This window comes from Amblyraja radiata, chromosome 14 (assembly GCF_010909765.2).
Source record: "Amblyraja radiata isolate CabotCenter1 chromosome 14, sAmbRad1.1.pri, whole genome shotgun sequence".
In the NCBI taxonomy this organism is placed as follows: domain Eukaryota; kingdom Metazoa; phylum Chordata; class Chondrichthyes; order Rajiformes; family Rajidae; genus Amblyraja; species Amblyraja radiata.
Window position 1 is genome coordinate 54,414,567 of NC_045969.1, and position 21,399 is coordinate 54,435,965.

Consider the following 21,399-nt stretch of genomic DNA (forward strand, 5'->3'; position numbering starts at 1 on the left):
CCGAGACTGTGGTTGTCAGGGCGACACAAAGCCATCAATAAGCATCTCCAGCCACGGGGTACGGAACTAGCCTCACTCGTCCCTTCCACAGAATCGCAGCGCAGTAACAGGCCCTTTGGCCCACCTTGTCCATGCCGACCATGTCGGCATACTGGGCTAGTCCCATTTGCCTGCATTCAGCCAATATCCTTCTAAACCCTTCCTCTTCATACATCCATCTGAATGTCTTTAAATAGTTGTCGTTGTATCTGCTTCTATAACTTCCTCTGGCAGCTCATTCCAGATACGAACTACCCTCTGACTGAAAACATTGCCCTCTTAAATCTCTCTGCTCTCACCTTAAGTCTATCCTCTCCCCTCCTCCCAGAAGAAGCATTTACAAGAGGCCATGTAATGATTAGCTGGAACCTGCATTGTTCCACCTGACACGGGTATCATTCATGCCTACACCTCCCACCAATTCGAATTGCCGATTCCAAATGTCAGCAAATGAATCCAACATGTGTCCATGCTATAGGGGACATTTAAAATGCATTCACCCATTGAAAGTAGGTGCTCTGTGCCTGCAGATATCCGCCATAGCCTTATACGAATACGCTGCATAAAGAGACGGATTTAAGATGATCAAAAATAGCTGGAGCAAGCTACTCAGAGCCACACAGCTGTACAGCACAGAAACAGGCCCTTCTGTCCACCCCCTTCATGCCCAGCAAGATGGCATATTGGGCTTGTCCCACTTGCCTGCATTCGCCTCAACTCCCTCGATACTGCTCCTATCCATACATCTGTCCCAATGTCTTTTAAAAGTCATGATTGTATCTGCTTCTACAACTTCCACTGGCAGCTCATTCCAGATACAGACTACTCACTGAGTGAAAGAGTTGCCCCTGAGCTCTTAAATCTCACCTTCAGCCTGTGCCCTCTAGTTTTAGAATCATTTGCCCAGGGAAAATGACTGAGCGTTCAAAGTCCGTCTGAAGAAGGCCTCTGACCTGAAATGTCACCTATTCCTCTTTTCCAGTGATGCTGCCTGATCCACTGAGTTACTCCAGCACTTTGTGCCCAGGCCCAAGATCTCAAGATAGGTTACTGTCATGTGTCCCAGATAGGACAATGAAATTCTTGCTTTGCTTCAGTACAACAGAATATAGTAGGCATGAATACAGAACAGATCAGTGTGTCCATATACCATTATATGAATATATACACAGGCTGCACGGGTTCCCATTAGTTGCCTATGATCATTGCTCCTCCATACTTTACTTTCTCTTTCTGAGCATCTTTACACTACACATTGACTTTGTGATCTCTATATTCTACAAGATTGCTAAGCAACAGAAACTGATGCAAAACTTGCTTTTTATACATTGTAGCCAAATTGGCAAAATGACAGATGCAGTTGTGCAGAAAACAAATTGTGGCTTTTAAATTTTGAATGTTTTATTTTTAGTCACCAGCTGCAGTAAAAAGTGCATCCTTACTATCATTTGCAGTTATTTACTAAGCCAAGATAGACAGCAATCTCCAACCTATGACCTATGCATTGTCGCTGAACAGTCATATCAGTCTGAAGAAGGGACTCGACCCGAAACATTACCCATTCCTTCTCTCCAGAGAATCTTTCTTTCTTTTAAAATATTTTTATTAATTTTTTTCAAAAACAAAAGACAAACCAAAAAAAGGATAAATATAACAGTGATATTGATACATAGGGATCAGGATTATATATTAATAACAAGTATAACATAGAAACATAGAAAATAGGTGCAGGAGTAGGCCATTCGGCCCTTCGAGCCTGCACCACCATTCAATATGATCATGGCTGATCATCCACTCAGTATCCTGTACCTGCCTTCCCTCCATACCCCCTGATCCCTTTGGTCACAAGGGCCACATCTAACTCCCTCTTAAATATAGCCAATGAACTGGCCTCAACTACCTTCTGTGGCAGAGAATTCCAGAGATTCGCCACTCTCTGTGTGAAAAATGTTTTTCTCATCTCGGTCCTAAAATCTTCCCTCTTATCCTTAAACTGTGACCCCTAGTTCTGGATTTCCCCAACATCGGGAACAATCTTCCTGCATCTAGCCTGTCCAACCCCTTAAGAATTTTGTAAGTTTCTATAAGATCCCCCCTCAATCTTCTAAATTCTAGCGAGTACAAGCCAAGTCTATCCAGTTGTTCTTCATATGAAAGTCCTGACATCCCAGGAATCAGTCTGGTGAACCTTCTCTGTATTCCCTCCAAGAATGTCTTTACTCAAGATTAGGAGACCAAAACTGTACGCAATACTCCAGGTGTGGTCTCACCAAGACCCTGTACAACTGCAGTAGAACCTCCCTGCTCCTATACTCAAATCCTTTTGCTATGAATGCTAACATACCATTCGCTTTCTTCACTGCCTGCTGCACCTGCATGCCAACTTTCAATGACTGGTGTACCATGACACCCAGGTCTCGTTGCATCTCCCCTTTTCCTAATCGGCCACCATTCAGATAATCCGAGTATGAGTCCAGTGTCAAAATACACATTGAGTATAGACCTCCCGGTCTCTATGTAAATATAGTTAAGTGTTTAAAAGACAACTTGTATATATAAAAACAAAAAGATAAAAAGAAAAAAAAGAAAAAAAGAGAAAAAAGAGAAAAACAAAACCCCCTAAACTAAAATAAACAAAACAAAATCTGGGCTGCAAAGAATTTCAACAATTTAAGTCCGTGTTTGTCATCAAGTCCGTTCTACCATATAAAGGTAAAATAAATATTATAACGGTTGGAGAGGGAACAATTTATATCGTGTGAAAATGTTGAATAAATCTTCCCCAAGTCCTATCAAATTTAACCAAGGGTTCAACAATGTCACTGCTAATTTTTTCTAAATCTAAACATGATATCGTTTCAGAAAATCTGCCTGTCCCGCTGAGTTACTCCAGCATTTAAACCAGCATCTGCAGTTCATTCCTACACATTAAGTTCTGTGGCTGGCGACTCCAGTGTTTCATTTTCATTAGAACATTGTTTAAATAGTCACAATCCAGTTTACAGATAGTTACATCCGGAATTAAAACAGCTGACTGCTTCAAATCTGCACTGCGAGGCTGAATATGCATTTGCCAAAAATCCCCCTTTGAACTATTATTGGGTCACAAGAATTAACTTCCTTTTGTTGCCTTTTCTCAAGTTCCCCAATAGTTCAGTTTAGAGATCCAGCATGGAATTTGACTGGTATGTTCAGCTGGAGAGTAGCGAGATGCTGATCAATGCTGAGGTTTACAGTTTAGTTCAGAAATAGTTTGCAGGTATTATCACACAGTGTGCACTGGTCTACTGATTTGCTAGCTCCAGCTTTATGCCCTCTCTGCAGACAAAGACTTAGCTCATTATTTCAAACTAAAATGTATTTGCTGAAATTTATAAGGTTCGAGTTAACATGACTGGTGTCAGAATATTATTCTCAAAGGAATAAAGCATATTTAATCACCATATTTTCCCAGAGCATTAAATATTTTGATTCGAACTAGAAAATAGGCATACAACATTCTTAGAAGTACATCGTTTATATTCTAACCCAACAGCTAGAATATTAACAAACAAAATGTTATCAACTAAATTTAATCTCTCTAGAGGCTGTAGACAAGGATGCTCACTATCGCCACTATTATTTGCTCTTGCAATCGAACCCCTAGCAGAAAGCGTTAGAAACCATCCAGGAATATTTGGATACAATACTAGAGACACAAGGAATAAAATCTCCTTATATGCAGATGATATACTAATATATATTACAAAATTAGAAACTAGTATTCCAAACCTATTAAATCTAATAACTCAATTTGGTCAGTTTTCGGGATATAGAATCAATTGGAATAAAAGCGAAATCATGCCAATAACAAAATTCAATTTACATACAATACAACAATCCCCTTTTAAAATAGTTAAAGATAAATTTAAATACTTAGGAATCTGGGTAACCAAGACATACCTCTTTATTTAAACTAAATTTCCCACCCTTACTGAATAAACTACATAAGAATATTCAATACTGGAAAACACTCCCCATTTCAATGCTTGGGAGAATTAATGCTATAAAAATGATTTTTTTACCGCAACTATTGTACCTACTTCAATTAATTCCGATATATATCCCAAAAACTTTTTTCAAAAAAGTCGACTCCATTGTTACAAGTTTTGTCTGGGATTATAAGAATCATAGAATAAGTAAAAAACATTTATGTAAATCAAAGATAAATGGAGGTCTGGCTTTGCCAAATTTCTTATTTTATTTTTGGGCAGTCCATATTAAAAACATGAATTTTTGGCTGGAAGAAATGGACCAACAACCAGATTGGCTAATGATGGAAAAGGAAGACTGTCTACCTTTTGAAATTGGACCGATCATATTTGCCCCCACAAAACAGCACAAAAAAACCTATAAAGAAACCTGCTTATGTATCCATAATACATAGTGGAATACGAATTTGGAAACAAATAAAAAAAGATTTAAAATTGAATAATATACCACTCTGCCTTCCCATTGTAAATAATCCTTTGTTCAAATCATCCTTTATGGACAAAGGTTTCACACAATGGAAAAATCATGGAATCAAAAATATAGGACATCTTTATGGGAAAGGTACTTTTCTTTCATTTCAAGAGTTACAACTGAATTATGGACTGCACTCAAATAATTTTTTCAGATATCTACAAATTAGAGATTATGTTAAATCTAATACACAAGTTTACAGGAATAGGGAATCAGAAATTCTTGATGAATGTCTGAACAAGCATCCTAATACTGAAAAACTAATAGCTTATATTTATAACACCCTACTAAATAACGAGGTACCACCGACCGAACCATATAGATACAAATGGGAAAATGAAATAGGTCATCCTATCACGAAAGATATGTGGGACGAAAGTTTACAACAAATACATCAATGTTCATTAAATGCCAGACATACTTTAATACAATTCAAGGTCTTACATAGACTACACTTCTCTAAAATAAAACTAAATAGAATCTTCCCACAAATCTCTCCTATTTGTGATAAATGTCTACATTTAGAGGCTAATTTAACACATACGTTTGCAAACTGTATAAAACTTAAACATTTCTGGACAGATATTTTTGAAATAACTTCAGAAGTTATTAATACAAAACTGGACCCAGACACAAAATTAATAATACTTGGAATATCAGAACAAAGCTTAACACTCACAACAAACCAAAGAAACTTCCTCAATTACAGTATAATAACCGGAAAAAAATTAATATTAAAATTTTGGAAAGGCCCTACAACCCCCACAATCAAAATGTGGATTACGGAAATGTCGGAGACCCTATACTTAGAAAGAATTAGACTTGTCTTAATGGACAAACAAGATCTTTTCGATAAAATTTGGGCTCCATTCATTAACTATCTGAAGGGATAGATTGGCACAGCACGAGGACCTAGCTGAAACTTGAACTCAGGAACAGATGAAAAACTATACTCTATACTTTATAACCTACGAACCTATCTCCATTGATGTATTACAGGTAACCCATTCCACCTCCCTTGTTTTTCTGTTGTGTTGTTTTTTATTTGTTTTTTTTTTTTTTTTTTGCTTTCTTTTTTATTTGTAACTTTCTACCCTCTCTTTTTCTCGCTTTCTATAAAAAATAAAAATACTAGAAGCAGAAGTAATTGATAATGGAAAATTTTAATAATGTATGACTGATGTATATGAAAAGTTTTTTTTTTTACTATAATATGTAACTACATTTTATAATATGTCTACTTCTAATAAATAAATTAAAAAAAAATAAAAAAAAGAAGTACATCGTTTTATAAAATTACTTAGACCTCTAGAATGTTAGATGTTGCAGGGAGACCTGATGGGAGTATATGTAATTATGAGGCATAGATAGGGTAGACAGTCAGAACCTTTTACTTAGGGCACATATATCAAAGAGTGCATGGATTTAAGGTGAGAGGGACAAAGTTTAAAGGAGAGGTGCGGAGCAGGTTTTAATCTGCACACGCAGAGGGTGGTAGGTGCCTGGTACGTGCTGCCGGGGGTAGTGGTGGAGGCAAATATGATGGGGGTGTTGGGGCTTTTGGATAGTCACATGGATATGCAGGGAATGGAGGGATGTGGATCATGTGGAGGCAGATCACTAATGGGGCTGTCCCATTGTACGAGGTAATTCAAGAGTTCTCCCGAGTTTCCACTGATTCGAACTCGGAGAATTACGGTAATAGCCGCTCGTAGGTACTCGGGGCTCTCGTAGACATTTTTCAACATTTGTTGAAAAGACTTTGCTCATTACATTTGTTGAAAAATCTTCACGAGTCTTCACGAGCTTACCGCATTTCCCGAGTACCTGCCGTTAGCGTTACAAGTCGCTAAGAGACGTCCCGAGCTCCGACGTACCCGCTACGTAAATTCTACGTGCTTACCACGAGTTTGATTTTTTTTTTAAACTTGAGAGAGCTCTTGAATTAGCTCGTACAGTGGGACAGGCCCTTAACTTGACAATAACGCAGACCAATAACTTGGCATCATGTTCAGCACGGACATAGTGGGCCAAAGGGCCTGTTCCTGTGCTGTTGTATATTCTATGTCTACTCCAGCTTTGCTCACAATCATCATCTGTTCCTCACTAAGACCTGTGAGTTCAACATGTGTGTACACATCCAAGCAGAGTACCCAGTTCACCACCCTCTCACACATCCTTGTACCAGTCTCCGCTTGCGACACGTTAGAATCCCACAAATGAACAGATATAAAACTGGACGGTAGGTTTTACTCTCCAGTGTTATATACACACACACACACACACACACTGAGTAAACACTTTAAATCACTGATTCGTAATTATCTAATGGACATATTCTGTTTTACCTAAACGAGAAGACATCACTGTCCACAAAGTAATAGCCAAGGGCTGGGGATTGTCTGTAGAGTTGCTGCAGCTGGAAAATAATAATACTTTTGGTATTAAACAAGGCAAGCTTCAAATCTCCAAAATACTTTTAGTTTAGTTTATTGTCATGTGCAGTGAAAAGCTTTTAACCTGCGTGGTATCCAATCAGCAAAAAGACTATACATGATTACAATCAAGCCGTCCACAGTGTACAGATACAGGGTAAAGGGAATAACATTTCATGCAAGGTAAAGTCTAATAAAAAATAGTCCGAGTGGCTCCAGTGTCAGTTCATATGACAATGATATCAATTCCCACGTTACCACCAATGGGAAGTAAAGCTTGCACCGCACCATTCTAAATAAGTTAATACGTTTTTATAATCATCTTCAACAAGAGAATTCATCAATTCTCGCAGTTTGATGGTTGCAATGGTGACTGCACTGTTCAGTGATGCTGTTTGCTCCTGGTCAGAGAGAGATATTAACTGGAGCTGCTGCAATAACTTCTGACTGACCATCAGAGTGGACATTCAGATTTGTAACGTGTGGGCACAGAAGCATCAACCAAATATTTTGTTTTTCCTAAAATATAGAGATAATAATCACGTGACTTATGCTGTTACAGGCAGCACAATGGCGCAGCGGTAGAACTGCTGCCTCACAATGCCAGCGACCCAGGGTCGATCCTGACCTCGGGTGCTGTCTGTGTGGAGTTTGCATGTTCTCCCTGTGACTGCGTGGGTTTCCCCCAGGTGCTCCAGTTTCCTCCCACATCCCAAAGACATGCAGATTAATTGCCCCTTTGTACATTGTCCCTTGTGCGTAGGGATTGGATGAGCATAGAACTAGTGTGAATGGGTGATCGATGGCCAGTGTGGACTTGATGGGCCGAAGGGCCGGTTTCCATGCTGTTTCTAAAAATGCTAAACCAACTGCAAGCTGTTACTCCATTTTGATGGACTAATGTGGACTAGCACGAACTGAAGTGAAATGTAAGCCACTTGAATAAACAGGACACCTTAAATTAAAAGATGCTTCATTTAATGCTGGCAGCTCAACGCCAACCTGAAGCCCACTCACATTTAGAATCATACAACATTCACATTGTCCAAGCTCTCTGAGAGAAACATAGAAACATAGAAAATAGGTGCAGGAGGAAGCCATTCGTCCCTTCGAGCCAGCACCGCCATTCATTCTGATCATGGCTGAGAGAGGGAGAGAATTAGTCCAACTCCTCTGTGTAGCCTGTGGCTTTGTAAATTATTTTTCTGATCATTTTGATTGTCTGGAACAGATTCCAAGCAAGTCTGTCGGAGAACATTTTATTTAATGGCGTCAGAACTGGCATCTCTTGTCAACAGAAAGATGGTCTGCAAATACAGAAATGATTAACTAGTGCTGATATTTACTCACTATCTTACCATGGTCTTCAATGGGTTTGCCAAGGAGGAGAAGATCCTAGATTGGGGTGTTGCTAGTTCAGGTGTGAACGAGCCTCTGGGAAGCCTCATGCTTCCAACGTAATACCGGGGTGCTCCCTGAATCTTGAGGTTCGGATTGATGAACTCATCATCAAGTGGTGTGGCCCCTGAGACATGAAACAATAACTAAATTATCCACAAACATTACATTCAAGAGGCTTCCCTTCTGCTCAAGTGATAGCTTTTAAAGACAAAATCCTCAAGAGATTTGTGTAGGAAGGAACTACAGATGCTGGCTTATACCGTAGACGCTGAAGATGCTGGCTTATACCGTAGACACAAAAAGATGGAGTAACTCAGCGGGTCAGACAGCATCTCTGGACAAAAGGAATGGGTGACGAGGTCCAGAGGTGCTGCCTGACCCGCTGAGTTACTCCATCTCTTTGTGTCTATCCTCAGTAGATTGCTCCACTGTGATATCTCCTCAAGTCTCCAGCGATGCTGCCAGAGCCGTTAAGTTATGCCAACTGTGTCTTCGATCGGCACCAGTGGTACCACATTCTTTCAAACTCCACATGGGGGGAATCCAAGAGCCCCGTGCAGTTACTGCAACGGTACGCACCAGTATGGTACCACCACCTCTAGAGTTCAAAATTGGATTGGCACATTTTGTCATTTTTAACTTACTGGGTATTCATTTAAATTAGATGTTGATTGGTCACAACAATTAGATGTTGATTGGTCACACAATTAAAACAGAAAAGGGGGGTATATTGATAGGGATAATTATCGATAGATGTAGCTTAATATTTAATTGATATGTGTATCGGCACCTTCTTGTCTAAAATAAGCATTGCGAGAGTTAATAATATTGTTTCAAAGTTATACAAGATGACTTATTCCACAATATTATAAGCACAAACATCAAGACTGAAAATAATATTAAATTAGTTTTACGTTTTTCTTGGCACAGCATGGATTCATAAAGCTATTAAAAAATGAACATTCCTAAAATAAATGTTTTGATTTGATGTAAATCCATCAATGATGTGAATGCTAAACCTGGACCTCAAACAAGGGGGCATTTCAATGAGTCACAGCTGAGTCCTGGCAAGGAGGTGCTTCTGTGCGGGTTTGTAGGTTAATTTGGCCCACTGTGAATTGTCCCCAGTGTGCAGGGAGTGGATGAGAAAGTGGGTCATCATAGAACTAGTGCGTTTTGGAAAGATCTGCAGATGATGTTTTAAATCGAAGGTAGACATAATAAACTGGAGTAACTCAGCGGGACGGACAGCATCTCTGGAGAAAAGGAATGGGTGACGTTTCGGGTCGAGACCCTTCTTCAGACCCAGTGTGAATGGATGATCGATGGTCAGCATGGACTCAGTGGGCCGAAGGGCCTGGTTCTATCCTGTATCTCTAAGCTAAACCACAACATGTTTGTAGGAGCCATTCATGCTTAAGCTAGTTACTGTTAGCATATTATTATTATTTTGTCTAGATATTTCTGGCAGTATAATTTTGTACGCTTGGGGGAGGGCTTTCGATACGTAGATGAACGTTACATACATCATACCAGGAGAGGGAGTGGCCAGATCAGACTGGGGCGGGCAGGGGAGAGAGAATACAGTTCTTACCAGAGGAGTGAATGGAATGTTACAGCTTGTATGAGAATAAGGAATACCTGGTATGAATCATCTCTTTGTTTGGGCAACTACTTCAATAAAGAATCAATTAAACTGAAAATAACGACTGGAGGATCCAGTTTTTTATCGTCTGCGTAAGTTCACTCCTATCTGCCTGTGTAGTAATCGCAACAGAAAATTGGACATTGGAAAAGTTAGAAATTGCCATTACAGTGTTTTCCCCTGACTCTCAGTCTGAAGAAGGATCTTGACACGAAACATTGCCTTTACTTTTGCCCAGATATGCTGTCTGTCCTGCTGAGTTACTTCAGTTTTTGGTGTCCATCTGGTTTAAACCAGCATCTACAATTCCTTCCGCCCCACAAGGTGTTAACTTTTAATTTAACACATGTACGCAGCATAAACTGAAGTTTGAGAACCACATCGTTGATTAATTTTTATTTGACTTCTAACCTAAAGAGTGATCAGTGAAAATGCTTGAAAGAGATTAATGTTGTAAGGATAACTCTCTCCCAGTTTACACCAGGTCTAATATATCCCACACAAATGCTATTGCACTTTCAAAAAAGACACAAAGTGCTGGAGTAACTGAGCAGGTCAGGAAGTATTGCTGAGGAACATGGATAGGTGACGTTTTGGGTCAGGAATCTAATTCAGACTTCCCTTCAGTAAAAAACTCTTCCTCACCGGACCACTCACCCCCCCCCCCCACACACTATGGGACCTCCCCCTAACCCCCCCCCCCCCCCACACTATGGGATCTCCCCCTAACCCTCCCCCCACCCCCTCTGTGGGAACCTCCCTTATTGTGATTCCTGCTCCTCTTCTCCGTTCTAACACACTGAAATAATAGTTAGGCAGGATAACAATAGTGTCACAGAGTTACACAGTGCGGAAACAGGCCCTTCAGCCCAACATGTCCCTGCTGACCAAGTTGCCCCATCTACACTAGTCCCACCAGTGTGCCATCTTTATTTGTGGGGTCATAGATTATTTATGCCTGAAATATGTTTGAATAGGATCAACATCTACTCCAGGTTTATCCAGTATTTGCTCACGACGTCACATCAATGATGGGAATTATATAATAAAAAAATAAATAAAATAAGTATTTTACTTACTGATGCCGATAATGACAGCGAATACTAAAGTGATGATTAACACTACAACAGCCAAAAGACACATCCACACTTTACACCTCCAGAAGACAATTTTGTTGTAGATATCTTTGTTGCAAATATACTGTTGAATCAGACTTCTCAGTTGTCTAGTTTTACCTTGGGGCTGTCGAAAGATGAAAGAAATGAATTCAGATGTTTACACGTTTATACAATGGAGTTAACAATAAGAATCCGAATGTGATGCAGTCTGCAAGTTACCTGCACACTGATTACATTTCCTCTCTCCAGCTAAAACACACATCACACTCCCACAGCAGCCTATCATGCAGAACCTTACCAAAAGATCTTGCTGAAGTGCACACAGACAATGTCTACAGCCTTGTCCTCAACAACCTTCATGGTTATTTCTTTCAAAAAGCAATCAAATTCATGAGACATGCACTGCAGAGGGTGGTGAAAACTGCCCGACGCATCATCGGTTCCTCACTCTCCTCTATTGAGTCTGTCCAAAGCAAACGATGTCTGCGAAGGGCGCGCAGCATCGTCAAGGACTGCTCTCACCCCAGCCATAGACTGTTTACCCTCCTCCCATCCAGGAGGCGCTACAGGTCTCTCCGTTGCTGGACCAGCAGGTTCAGGAACAGCTTCTTCCCTGCGGCTGTTACACTACTTAACTCTTCACCTGGGTGATTGCCAATCACCCCCCCCCCGACACTCCTTCCCGCAGAAATATTGCACTACTACAACTGTATGTACATATATATATATATTGCTGTTCCATTATTCTATGTTCGCTCTTCTGGGTGAGATGCTAACTGCATCTCGTTGTCTCTGTACTGTACACTGCACAATGACAATAAAGATTGAATCTGAATCTGAATCGGACATGATCTCCCATGTACAAAACCATACTGACTATCCCTAATCAGCCCCATACCGATCCAAATGCATATAGATGTTATCCCTCAGAATCCTCTCCAGTAATTTCCCTCCCACAGTTGTTGATGTGCCCTTCCTTCTGCAGAATGGCCTCTGGAGAGTGAGCCTGCTTCCAGAATGGCAGTGGTGGGGGTGCAACAGTCACCCATTCAGTCTGTACAAAAACCAAACCAGCAAGATGTTGGCTCTACACTTCATGCTCTTCTCTCCTTAACTCACAGCCGTTTATCTCTTTTTCATCCCAGCCTTTGTCCACCCGCCTGCCCAGCAGCCCCCTCAACTGTATCCACCCATCACTTCCCAGGCTTTCTCCAGCCCCACCTCCCTCCCAGCTTTCTTTCTCCCCCCGCACTACATCAGACTGAAGCAGGATCCCGACCCGATACGTCACCTATCCAGAGTTTCTGCCTGACCTGCTGAGTTACTCCGGCACTCTGCGTCCCGTGTTCCAGCAAGTGGTGTGTTGCCTGTGAAGAGTAAGATTGCGAGAGATGAAGAGGATGGAACCACAGGTTGTTTGACCTCAATCAGCAATGGGGTTGGGTCTGTGATGGAGCCTAATTCTGCTCTCTTCCCTTCACGGACCTCTCACACGTTGAAGACCAGGCGTATTCCTGTCTACATGTGGAACCCATGTTGCTCCTTGTAGTGCAGCCCTTCAGCCACTGGGAGGAGGCATTCGAGGAGGACCTTCCAGTGGTTTTCCCAGTCTTGGACAATAGGGACCATCCTTGCCAATTAATGCAAAACGATTCCTCTCTTTTCCTGAAGATTGACACGATTTGATGGAAAACCTCACTCCCCTGATTGCTTTTCTGAATGACTCATCGATGACTCAAAGCTTAGATCTGTGCGTGAACACATGAGAACCATCTGACGCTGAGGTTGGAGTGGCCTTGGTTCAGCGGTGGAGGTTGAACTCTTTCAGTAACAAGTAACATTCTTGCTATTGAGGGAGTGCAGCGTAGATTCACCAGGTTAATTCCCGGGATGGCGGAACTGACATATGATGAAAGAATGGATCAACTGGGCTTATATTCACTGGAATTTAGAAGGATGAGAGGGTATCTTATCGAATCTTATAAAATTCTTAAAGGATTGGACAGGCTAGATGCAGGAAAAATGTTCCCCATGTTGGGGGGAGTCCAGAACCAAGGGTCACAGTTTAAGAATAAAGAGTAGGCCATTTAGGACTGAGATGAGGAAAAATATTTTCACCCAGAGAGTTGTGAATCTGTGGAATTCTCTGCCACTAGACAGTGGAGGCCAATTCAATGGATGTATTCAAGGAAGAGTTGGATATAGCTCTGGGGCTAATGGAATCAAGGGATATGGGGAGAGAGCAGGAACGGGGAAGTAATTCTGGATGATTAGCCATGGTCATATTGAATGACGGTGCTGGGTCGAAGGGTCGAATGGCCTACTCCTACACCTATTTTCTATGTTTCTACCACCTATAGATCAGCTCCACTCCAGCAAGGGGCTTGTTGGATGTGAAGGGCAGTATTTCAGCAAGAAAGACTAGGAGGGACAGGACAGTAGTACAGAAACACAAGAAACTGCAGAGGTGGTTTACAAAAATACAACACAGTGCTGGAGTAACTCAGCAGGTCAGACAGCATCTTTGGAGAACACGTGTGGGGGTGAACCTTCTCCAGCCTGAAGCAGAGTTTTGTTTGACCCCATTCTGCAAGGGGGTGGAGCTGCTGAACTTAGCTGTACAAATCATGGGATGCATGGGGTGGTGGAGATGAGTTTCCATGACAACTACATTTGGATCTGTGCCCGTTCTTGTACATGATCTGGAGGTGTTCCAGAGGTTCTCTGGAAGGCTTTCCCAGATGAGAGAGATGAGGCTGTGAATGTATCTGACCTTCCACTTCACCAAACTACAGAAGGTCATCTTGTACACCACCTGATGCCAATGACACTGATGTCAATGACCGTTGACCAGTAATGGTTCAAGTGCTCATCCAAGTGCTACATCGAGTCAAGTCCATCAGTTTATCATTGTATGAGCAAGAGAGCTACAAGTACAACCAAAATCTTGATTGTGGAAGCATTACCGGCCAATAGACTCAAACAACACACAAAAGCAGAAATTGTACATCTATTCCACCGGTGGGCGAAGCGAAAAAGACTGTGCTAAAAGAAAGACAGTGGTCCAAAAATGTACAATTAGAAACCAAGTGCATTGTAGTGCAAGAAGTGGTCCACAGTGCTCCGTTACTGAGGTGGGATTAGGTTTGTGCGGGTCAGTTCAAGAAAACTGACGGATGTAGGAAAGTCGCTGTTCCTGAAGCTGGTGATGTGGGACTTCAGGCTTCTGTACCTCGTGCCTGATGGTAGCAGTGAGAAGAGGGCATGGCTTCCTTCCTGCAGGCACTGATTAGTTTCGATTCTTCTCTGCCCTTGGCTCTCGGCTGCTCAGCCCTCGGGCATTCGGGATGTACAACTTCTTCACAACACAAAGGGCGGCACGTGTGGCTGCCTTACAGCGCTTGCAGCACCGGAGACCCGGGTTCCATCCTGACCATGGGTGCCGTCTATATGGAGTTTGTACCCGTGACCTGCATGAGTTTTCTCCGAGATCTTCAGTTTCCTCCCACTCTCCAAAGATGTACAGGTTTGTAGGTTAATTGGCTTGGTAAATGCAGAAATTGGCCCTACTGTGTGTAGGAGTGTTAATATGTGGGGATCGCTGGTCAGCGCAGACCCGGTGGGCCAAAAGGCCTGTTTTTCACTCTGTATCTCTAAACTGAACTAAAGAGGGATTTAAGAGCGAGTTAGACGTGGACCTTGTGGCTAAGGGGATCAGGGGGTATGGAGAGAAGGCAGGTACGGGATACTGAGTTGGATGATCAGCCATGATCATATTGAATGGCGGTGCAGGCTCGAAGGGCCGAATGGCCTATTTTCTATGTTTCTATGACTCGAGTCCCATGCCACCAGGCACTGTGTTCTTATGTTTTTATGTTTCTAAAGCCGAGGGTCTTTTCACACATCCTAGTTGCCGTGTATGTCAGGACACTCAACGGCTCATTTGTTGGGACGATGCTGCGAGATGCTGTCCAAGAGGGACTAACTTTGCAAGCCCCTCAAGCCTCCTGCAGCAGAGTTTGTGTGACCATTGTTGTCTTGGTGCCAGGCCAATGGAGATAACAGATCAGACACTTGTCCAAGAGTCATGGATACATCTGTAATGACACGGGGATGAAGACGTGTGTAGTCTCTTGCTTGGGCGGAGATATTTTCAAACAGTACTTGGCTCAGGAGCGTTGTCATGAGTTGGGGCCCATCACCCTGATGAAGCAAGCAATTGTTGTTGTGCAAGAGCTTTGTCTGAGGAGGACTCCATGGAAGTTAGTCTTCTCCAAACCTTCCCAGAGGTTTGGGCCCTTCCTGACTCTGGCACTCTAGTCACCCAAGAGGCGAGGTCAGCTGAGATCTGGAGCCGAACTTGGAGGAGAAAGATGGACACAAAGTGCTGGAGTAACTCAGCAGGTCAGGCAGCATCTCTGGAGAAAAAGGATGGGTGACATTTCAGGTTGGGACCCTTCTTCAGACTAAAGGTAGAAGGGGGGGAACTGGGAGGTAGGAAGAGGCCAGAAACGTGGAGGAGAAAGAGTGTAGTCTTGGTTCATGAGGGAACCAATGACGTGGACAGGACAAGAAGATGGTTCTATTTGAAGAATATTAATAGCTGGATAAAAATTAATAATCTCCAGATTACTGTGTCAGTCATGTGCAAATCAGTCAATCAGATCGGAGTGTGGCTCAAAAAGTGGGTTAATGAAAAAGGGTTTCAATTCATGAGGGAGAGTGAGGCACTGGAGAAAGAGGACCCATTCTCTTACAGTTTCACTTTGATTAGATTAAGCTGCATAACGCAACAGGGTGTGGCAACATTCACAGATGACGAGGGAGAATTCTCAAGTTACAGAGCAATATCAGGGCGGAGGCGGAGTATTGTGCAAAAGGGGGATTGCCCAGATGATGTCAGAAGCAAACATCCCACTCAGCTCCAATCTGGATCCGAGCATGGAAAATGCATTCTGTATTGCAGCAGGCTGCATTTAAAAACCTCAAGGTACAAGAGGCATGTGGTGTCAACTCGAGGAGCAGCTTTGTAAAGTGACCAATTCTCAGGAATTAAATACTTCTGGATATTTGATACACAGGGTAGAGTGGAAAGGGAGGATGGCAACAAAGAGAAAAGTTTTGGCTCAGGACCGTTCAGTCTGAAGAAAGGTCCTGACTCGAAACGCCACCTATCCACATTCTATAGAGATCCTGCCCTGACCCACTGAGTTACTCGAGCATTTGTGACCTTTTGGGTAAACAGATGGGACGACAGATGGCACAATGGGCTAAGTGTTCGGCTGGCGACCGGAAGGTAGCCGGTTCGAATCCCGCTTGGAGTGCATATTGTCGTTGTGTCCTTGGGCAAGACACTTCACCCACCTTTGCCTGTGTGTGAATGTGTGTGAATGTGTGTGAGTGATTGGTGGTGGTCGGAGGGGCCGTAGGCGCAGATTGGCAGCCACGCTTCCGTCAGTCTGCCCCAGGGCAGCTGTGGCTACAGAAGTAGCTTACCACCACCGAGTGTGACTGAGGAGTGAATGAATAATGCGATGTAAAGCGCCTTGAGTATTAGAAAGGCGCTATATAAATCCCATCCATTATTATTATTATTATAAACCAGCATCTGCAGTTCTTCATTTTTACAGAGAAAAAAGATTTCAGCTTGGGATGTCAAGAAATCAGTGGAGTTGAGGAAGGGCGAGGGGCAGGAAGTTACGGGGGGGGGAAAGAGTTGTCCATGGGCTAGTGCAGTCGACAAAGCACCAGCTGCAGATTCAACAGGAAATGAGAAGGGCCAGTAACAGGCGCAATGCAATCATCATCTATGGAGAAACCAGGCAGACCACATTTGGCATAATGGTGTAGAAAATTAACACACAGCACAATAAATGTTTTTGTAGATCAGCAAGTTGAAGACTAAGACAAAAAGCAAAGTGCTGGAAAACTCAGCAGCACCTGTGGAAGAAATGGACAGGCGATGTTTCAGGTCGGGGCTCTACTTCAGACCGAATGAAGGTTCAGGAGGTTTTATCTCATGTTATGTAGTAGAGATTGGTTACTTTTCTATTCTTGTAGTTAAGGGGTTTTGGGACACAATAAGCATATTATGATGGTACAATTACCACAAGTGTAATTTCTACAACTTTACAGACACCTCCCAGAGTCTAGTGTTCATTTTAGTCCCTCATACCCAGCGAAGATACACTCGCCATGGAAAAAGAGCAACAAATGTTCATCAGAATGGTGGTGGGTGTGAGGATGGACTGGATCTCTGGCGCCTGTATCCACTTGAGTTTAGGAGACTGGGAAGAGGTCTCATTGAACCCTGTGACAGGGTGGATGCAGGGAGATTGGATCTCCTGCCAAGATGTTGTAGAACGTAATGCCCCTGTCCCACTTAGGAAACCTGAACGGAAACCTCTGGAGACTTTGCGCCCCACCCAAGGTTTCCGTGTGGTTCCCGGAGGTTGCACGTGGTTGCCGGAGGTTGCAGGTAGTGGAAGCAGGTAGGGAGACTGACAAAAACCTCCGGGAACCGCACGGAAACCTTGGGTGGGGCGCAAAGTCCCCAGAGGTTTCCGTTCAGGATTCCTAAGTGGGACAGGGGCTTAAGGGTCAGTCTTCAGTTCAGGAGAAGACATCTGGGACAGGGATGAGAACACATTTCTATATTTAAGAGGACAATAAATATAAAGAATTCTCTACCACAGAGGGGGTGGGGTCAAGTCACTGAAATTATGCAAGAAAGTACATAGCTTTCTGGAAACGAAGGGCATCAAATGAAATGGGACTGAGACTATGGCATTGGGTCAGAGGGTCAGGCAAGGTCATAATTATTGGCAGGGCAGGTCAGAGATTCCAAATGCTATCTTTCGATGTTTTCTTGCTTCTACAGAATTTTATATCAAGGTTAAAAGAGATTTAGTTCAAACTGAATCTAATATCTTACATTTATACAAAGGAAAATGACAATGGTTGAGACTTGGGGAGATTGGGAAGTTGAGTTGGAAGGGATGACAACTAGGACATTGATCAAGGCAAACATAGAATCCTTTGAGGAACAAAAATCCTGACAAGAAAAGTGGTCCAGCCATGACTAACAAAATAAAGATCACGTTAGATTACAGACAGCCAGTTTATGTTGCTTAATCTTGAGGATTGTGAACATTTCAGATATAGAAAAGGGGAAACAAGTACTCAATAAGAGAGAAAAGTCAAGATGCATCTTGTAAGTGACAAGAACAAACTAACTTCTATAGATGTGTAAAGTGGAATAAATGAAATTCCTTTGATGCAATAACCACACCATAACCAGTGACATGGAATCCCACAAGAATGATGATACTTACTAAGAGTGGAGTGAGGAAATTGGACTATTTGTCGGAACGTGGGCCAGACTTTGGAATTTGATACTATACATAATTTGTGCATTCACATTCTGCGGAGGTCTCTCCTCTACTGGTTCAACGCAATGAGAGGGGGTTCAGGGAAACAAACACACGTTGGTGCCGGGATGATGCTGGTGTAACTGGGATTAGGCCACCAGTCAAGATCGCAAAATTAGACCAGGGATGAGAATATGTTTCTTTACCCAACAGGAACAGAACCTTTGGAATTTCTCACCCAGGAAGGCGGGAAGACAGTCACTGAATATAATCAGGGGAGGGATGGATAAATTATTGGATACTCTGGGAATAATTTATGTTTATTGGAGCAGAATTCGGCCCATCATGTCTGTTCCGCCATTCAATCATGGCTGATCTATCTTTCCCTCTCAACCCCTTTCTCCTGCCTTCTCCCCATAACCCCTTATACCTACAAGGTCTACATGTTTGTACCCCTGGTCTCCACTCCTCAATACTCCAACATCACAGCACCCTCCAATGTTTACACCTCCCTACATGATCTCCAGTCTCTGTCCTCCACCCCCCGCCCCCCTTCTTCACACGATGCCCACCCTTATGTCCATCCACCCACCCTCCCCGCGCACCCCAGTCCACACACTGTTTACCCCTCCCCTGGGGCTCCCTGTCCCATGCCTCTCCTGCCCCCCTGGTTGCAATCTCCCCCTTATCACTGATCTCTCCACAAACCCGCTCACTTGCCGAGATCAGGGAGATGTGCAAGTCGCTATAGGAATGTAGGAATTCTCCCGATGACCGGAGTTGCTCGGCTCCCGGCGCCGGGTGAAGGTTAGGGGCGAGGTGTCTCCGGGGTTCGCGGGAGGGAGCGTATCTCACCTGGCCAGGTTGGCTGTCGAGGAGCCGCGGCGACTGCTCGCCACCGTCCGCCGGCTCTGGGCGGTTGTGGATCTGGATCAACGGCAACTCGCCCGGCCCGGCCATCCGTTCCCCCGGCCCCGTCCCTCGACAGATCCACGGCCGACCGACCGCAGGCTGCTCCGTCCCGTCCCGTCCCGTCTCCACTACACCCGGAAGTGGCGGCTCCAGGTGAAGCAGGTTGGAACGTCGCGGAAACTCTCTTGGAAATTGACAAACTTTTCTCAAAGTTAAAACTCTTCTCAAAAGTTGACAGAAACTTTTCCCCTCAAAGTTGACAAACTCTTCTCAAAGTTGACAAAACTGCCTCAAAGTTGACAGAAACTTTCCCTCAGAGTTTGACTGAAGGCTGCAGCCCAGAGACTGGAGGTGAGAGTTTAAGGTGGGGGGGGGGGGGGGGTAGAGGGCACCCGGTCCCGGGCAGCGGCGGGACCTCACTCCTTGCTTGGGCGGGTGGGTGGCGCTAGTAGTGGGTCCCGGCGCCGGCACACTTCTCCTGCGGCGAACTCTAGCCGTAGCGTGGAGTTGCAGCAAGCTCTGTTGCTGAAAGCTCTCCCCCGCCCGCATCAGTACGGGAATAACCCACCTCACGGATCTCCGCCCGCCCCCTTCCCTGCTACCCGAGTCAGCAAGTTGGAGTTTGAAACTTGTTGTGGAAAGTTGTTTTAATTGGACTCTTTATATTTCAACTACATCCAAACCCACACACAAACGAAAGGTTTGTTTTGGCCACAGGCACGAACTCGGTGATATTGGGGACAAATGAGTTACAGGCAATCTTGGAACATTTTCCTTAATTGGTTTAAAAACTTCGAGCTATGTTAAGGAAAAGGGAAACAGCGAGAGACCATAATAAGTCATCAGCAAAGAATGTCAATGCCAACAGTTATTGAAGACTATTGAATTCTTTGCTTTTCAGCACACGCAGAAATAAGCTTAACCTTGTTCACAGACACACAAGGAACTGCAGATGCTGGAAGCTCGAGCAAAACACAAAGTGCCGGAGGAACTCAAGATTCAAGAGAATTTATTGTCATGTGTCCCAGATAGGACAATGAAATTCTTGCTTTGCTTCAGCACAACAGAAAAAAGTAGGCATAAATAAATACAGGACAGAACAGATCAGTGTGACCATATACCATTGAATATATATATACACACACACATAAATAAACAGATAAAGTGCAATGGGCTATTAATGATCAGAGTTTTGTTTGAGTTGAGTTTAATAGCCTGATGGCTGTGGGGAAGCAGCTATTCCTGAACCTGCATGTTGCAGATTTCAGGCTCCTGTACCTGAAGGCAGCGGGGAGATGAGTGAGTGGCCAGGATGGTGTGGGTCCGTGCTGATGCTGGCAGGTCAGGCAGCATCCGTGGAGTGAATGGACCGAGAACGTTTTGGCACAGGACCTTATTCTTCTAACTTGAGCAAGGGCGGAGAAAGCTGGCAAACAGCACCTCATATTCCATTTGGGTCACTCACAACCCAATGTCATGAACCTTGAATTCACCAATTTTAAATAATGCCCCCTGTTTTGTTTTCCCTGCCCCTTTACCTAGCAATGTTATACAATGTTGAGATTTTAAAGATAAAGTCTGCAATTTATCCCATCAGATAAAGCATAAAAAGAAGTTTGATTTGACACCTAATTCACTTTCATATCTCCAGTATTAAAAAAGTTATGGCCATTTTCATACTCGGAAATTAGCATCTTGTTCCCTATTGCTTTTCCATTGACAACACAAAAGCTGTGATCGAGGACAGTCAAAAGCCCATAACTTTCTTAAAAATTAAGAGAACTGAAATACATTTTCAGTTATTATAGATTGAAGCATTCTGAAACATATATGAAACAATCTTACTTTGATGACCTGAAATTAAAGCATATAACTAGTTAGTTACCCAATTGTAGCTAATTACAAAATTCAATTACTAGATCTAAACATCTATCCATTTCTTAAGAAAAGATTAACATTTTTAAATAGCCTAAGTG

General features: G+C 43.2%; 1 protein-coding gene across 1 annotated transcript in view; it reads right to left on the reverse strand.

Annotated features, from left to right (window-relative positions):
• The window catches only part of LOC116980791 (suppressor of tumorigenicity 14 protein homolog), a 51,752-nt gene extending 31,759 nt beyond the window's left edge, over window positions 1-19,993 (reverse strand). The window contains exons 1-5 of the mRNA XM_033033377.1: window positions 19,367-19,993; window positions 12,455-12,508; window positions 11,103-11,265; window positions 8,336-8,502; window positions 6,891-6,961 (exon numbers count right to left, since the gene is read on the reverse strand). Coding sequence (XP_032889268.1) covers window positions 6,891-6,961; window positions 8,336-8,502; window positions 11,103-11,265; window positions 12,455-12,508; window positions 19,367-19,471 — 560 coding nt within the window. The 5' untranslated portion in view covers window positions 19,472-19,993. The remainder of the gene's footprint in view (window positions 1-6,890; window positions 6,962-8,335; window positions 8,503-11,102; window positions 11,266-12,454; window positions 12,509-19,366) is intronic.
• Window positions 19,994-21,399: the final 1,406 nt, after the last annotated feature.